Below are 4,734 nucleotides of genomic sequence, written 5' to 3'. Positions count from 1 at the left end.
AGAAAGAGCGATGATGCAGCTTTATTATTAAACGCAATTTTTGCGATCAATTTCTTTGCGTTCGTCGACCGGCAAAATACGGCGTGTTAAACATTTCAATGCCACCCGAGGCTGCATTTGCTAATAAAAATTTAAAATTCGCTTTGGAAACGCTGTAGATACGATCAAGACGATTCCATTTATATGCAGAATAGCAAAGCAGTTTCGTTATTCATAATACAATTTAAATTAACGCTGATAATTTGAAATATGCAATAAATATATAGTACATTGCAAATGTATGGATGTTTTTGTCAGATACACACGCATAATATTTAAAAAAAGAATTCAATATTTTATATAAAGAAGTTATGGAAACGATCAATAAATTTAATCATTTAAGTAAAAATAAACTGTGTGACGTTTAACAAAGGACAGTTTAGAGACGAGCATCATGAATTTTTAAATTGAATTGCATTTTGAACTAAATGATTGTTTTTTTAAAACTGCATAATATTGCGTATAACGTCAGCTGTTATCTGACTGCGTGCATGACACTTATATTTGCTAATTACCATGATATTGCGCAGATGTTGTTAGCGACAACGAGGACATTGTAGAAACCTAACATGGGCCATGGTCGGAACAGGTGACTATCCCCACACTAGTCCGATCGATAATTCACAATTAGGGTGGTCGGTATAGTCTTGTCGGCCCTAATCTTCAAAAGGCCTCTCTCCGTGTAATAGTGTGATATCGAATAGCTTCAGCCTCGTTTCCTCCGTATTTCAGTCTTGAAGACCGCCATGAGCCGTCCCTTAAATTGATGAGAGATGCGATGTGTTGCTCATCAAAGTTAGACTTTGTTGAATTTGCCGCTAAAATCATCCGTGCGTTAATCATAGAGATAATAGACTTTAGACACCAAACGCAATTTTAATTTGTATTTAAAAATGAATAAAAATAATTTTTAATCAAAAATTTTGCGCTGATTAGTATAATATTATAAAATAATCTTAAAGAACAAAGATTTATCCATTATTATTTATTTAAACGTATAATTCTATAAACAATAATTCGTATTCTTCTCAGTTTCAGAATGAATGTAACGGCAATATATAACGTTGCGACGAGCACCGCGGCAAGCGTCATCAGTGCCCAATCTGAAATAGAATTGAACAAGGCGTTAAATGGCGTCATCGACGCTAATTATGTTTCGCCGGTCACCTTGTCGTCGGCCTGGTCCAGAGTCGCCCGACTTCTGTTGTTGGCCTCTCTCGCCGTCGGCGGGAGCGTGGGCAATGTCTTCATGATATCCGCCGTTGTAGTAGAAGATCAGCTCAACAAACGAGGTACGTTTGCAATTTTTTTTTTTTTCACAATTATAGATAAAAATAATAGACGAACGCAGAATTTATCGTATAAAGACGAATAGTGACGTATAGAAAGGAGGACCGTTTTTGCTGTATAAATTTGAGGTGGAAAATTAAAATGGTAAAGGCGAGAGACATTAGAAAGAATTGAAAGGAGCAAGGAAGAGAATACGGGTGGGAGCCAGAGGTACCTGAAAGAGAATACTCTCATCGACAAATGCAACGACAAAAGTTTTTACTCTATAGAAGTATATCCGACTAAAAGCCATCCTGGGGGTCGTACATTTCCGACATGCCTTGCGACAACGTTCTTTCGTATATATCGTCGCGGTAAGATCTCTTATCTTTTTTTGCGTCTCTACGGACAAAAGCGTCCTCCGTCTGTATCCGGCCGGGAAGGGACATAACAGCAAAGAACGACGTCGTCGGTACAATCTGAAGGGAAGATGGGATCTTCATCGTGCCATTATACCTGCGGCAATGACGAGATCGATTTTTCGTATTATTTGCAAACCGAACTTCTCTCTTGTTTCTCTCCTTCTCGCAGATACGCCGGCGTGATAATAAATAATCCCTGGGCGCGATGTATATATCTATCATATATACATATATATTGCACGTGTCGTTGTCTCCGCGCTCTGAGACCGACTTGAGATAATTATTATTTGCACGCGAACACTCCGCATAGAGTATAATAACAATGACTGTAGATGCAATGGAACACAAAGCAATGGGGGTGGAAATGTAATTACATTGTCATTTAAGTGTATCGCTTTTCCTTCTCTATCTTCTTATCTTTATATTCAATTTAAATCCACAAATTTAATTTGTCATAGAGAAATTGGGTCACGCTTGAAAATGATCTATCTTCTAAATTATGGACTTTACTGTTTTAGAACTTTTATCTGAAGTATTTAGTGATAAATTTGTTAACGAATACAAAAATCCCAATGTTCTCTTAAAAAACGTTTCCAAGATAAAATGATAATTTGTTTTGAAAAAATTTTTAACATTTAATACTAAAAATATTATTATAAATATTATTGTTTCCAATATATACTTTTTCCATCTATTTTTCTCCATCACAAATATATACATTTGTATCAATTATGATTATCATCTGTCTTGTATTTTTTTACTCATATATTTATTAATTTTTTAATAGTTTTTTTATATAGTTATTTATTACATATATGTACTTATATATCATGTATAAGCTTTCTGAGAAGACTTGGTGTCCCAGAGCAGCGAATCAATTTTACTTTACCGTACTTTCTCTCTCTCTTTAAATGGACTTTTTTCTTCTCTTTTTTCCTTTTCCTCTTTTCCTTCTTCCTCTCAGCACTCCAATTTGTCGAGTTTCTCGGTTTTATAACTGTGTACCGTCATACACTGGTCAGCCTCGTAATTCTTATTGAAACGGCCCGAAACATTTTTACCGCTATTTTATTCCACATGAATCTCGACAATGGCGCAAATAATACCGACTTTCGTTCGTCCGAAACTATTCACCGAGAAAATCTCGTTTCGTTTTACTCGTTTTGTCAGCTATAAAGTTCTTTTTAATGCGCAGTTTGCTGTGATGTGTCATCTCTCGTGCCTCGTGATGACAACGAGAAACTTGGGTCATTATTATCGCGGTAACGAGTATTAACCTCCGACTCGTTCGTGACTATTTCTCGATTTTATTTTTAGTGATTGTAAATATATCCGAACTCGATGCGACGAATGCAAATGTTCTCGGGAAGATGATGCTCTAAAATCGTTTCCGCATTCAATGCGTATCTCGAAGTATGGCATAAAATATTGATATCGACCGTGAATGAGGATACATGAATCTTTATTCATCCTGAAACGCAGAGAGATGATGGGAATGCATGAATGTATTTTTACATTAACAGTCATCCGAATTATCTCATCCGCTTATTTATTTCTTACGCTCACACTCATATATTTTTTATTGGTTAATACTTTGAAAACAGCGATGAAAGAGAATATAAGTTATAAATTAGAGCTGTTTTCTTATCAGAAAGAGAATACATAACTTTAATAAGGGATTTATTCGCTTTTATTGATATGATAACGTAATTACGATATATTTAAATTTTTATTGCATTAATTTAGTCTTTTCTTTTATGATTAATATAATTTTTTTATGTTTAAATTATGTAATATAGTTGGTAATAATTTAATAATTTTTTTTTACAGTCAATAATTATATGCTAAGATCTCTCTCTCTCTCTCTATCATTTTTTGTATTGTTTTAAAATAGTTAAGCGTATCTTAAATTAAAAAAAAAGATTTAGATTTTATATAAAATAGAAAGTTCTTCTCTTATGAAAAATATCTATTACCAGGAATTTTCTTCGAGCCACTATCAATTTACGCGAATGGCCAATAATACATAATACAGAAGCTTGGGTATGGATGGGACATCGTAGGACATCTAAGCTTGTAACGAGATCGAAGTTTTAATGTGCCGATCGCGCGCGCAATTTCGAACTTCACGATCGTCCCTTTCCAATAAATACGTCCGAACGTGACGCGACGGCAACTGGCCTGTCTGTAGCCGGAAATCCGGCCCTAGCACTAGCGGATTCCTCCTTTTTCCGCGCGTCCCCGTCCGCCCGGCAGGAGAAACGTCTCCGGTGTGTGCGCGCGCGAAACGAGAGAGGATCGCGCGGGAAATGCTTTCGTAGATGTCCGTTCGTGCCTGACGTAAACCCCATTTCCACTGCGGACGTGAAGTGTCGGACGGACTTCGGCTTCGTTTGCGTGAACTCTGCCGGCACGGCATAGAGAACTCGGTAGAAACAAAAAGCCCCCGTACCGCAACGGGGTCCACCGCGATGCCCGGTAACCCGAATGGCGCCGTAATGGATTGCGCAGTCGTGGGGTCCCTATAAGGGTGTACACGGATGAGCGAGTCAATTTCGCGGCGCGTAGCCGCACGAGCGGGCCCGGTTGCCGTATAACTCTGCTCGCCCCGTATCTAATGCCGCAACGAGAGAGCGCCGTTCTATATCTTCCATCTTCTCTCTCTCTCTCTCTCTCTCTCTCTCTCTCCTCCCTCCTCCTCCTCTCGTTCTTGTCTCATCTCGTCTCGTCTGTGGGTGCTCCCCTTGGAAACCCCGATCACGGAGGCGGCCGAACGCGGTGAATCCCCGCTGGTAATGCGAATACTTCGGGTACTCCGCGGTGCGGTTGGCGAATAGTTCGGTTCGGCGCTCGTGAAACGAGCGGGGCACAACGAGGAGATAGGAACGAGAGCCTGTGTGCCTGTGGGCGGGCTGACTCGGTAAATCGATTAAAACAAATTCTGATCAGCGCGGATTCATTCGGTACGTAGAAGAATACTCCGGGGGGTGGGTGGATGAAGGGG

At 39.0% G+C, this 4,734-nt stretch overlaps 1 protein-coding gene across 4 annotated transcripts in view; it reads left to right on the top strand.

Moving 5' to 3' along the window:
• LOC115243050 (melatonin receptor type 1B-like) overlaps positions 1-4,734 on the top strand; it is a 148,038-nt gene that overhangs the window by 134,710 nt on the left and 8,594 nt on the right. For all 4 annotated transcript variants that reach the window (XM_029819728.1, XM_029819727.1, XM_029819726.1 and 1 more), the window contains one exon: positions 1,072-1,331. In XM_029819728.1, the coding sequence (XP_029675588.1) occupies positions 1,079-1,331 (253 nt within the window). In that variant the 5' untranslated portion in view covers positions 1,072-1,078. The remainder of the gene's footprint in view (positions 1-1,071; positions 1,332-4,734) is intronic.

This window comes from Formica exsecta, unplaced genomic scaffold (genome assembly GCF_003651465.1).
Source record: "Formica exsecta isolate Colony F162 unplaced genomic scaffold, ASM365146v1 scaffold672, whole genome shotgun sequence".
NCBI lineage: Eukaryota > Metazoa > Arthropoda > Insecta > Hymenoptera > Formicidae > Formica > Formica exsecta.
This window is presented reverse-complemented; position numbering and strand designations above follow the sequence as displayed.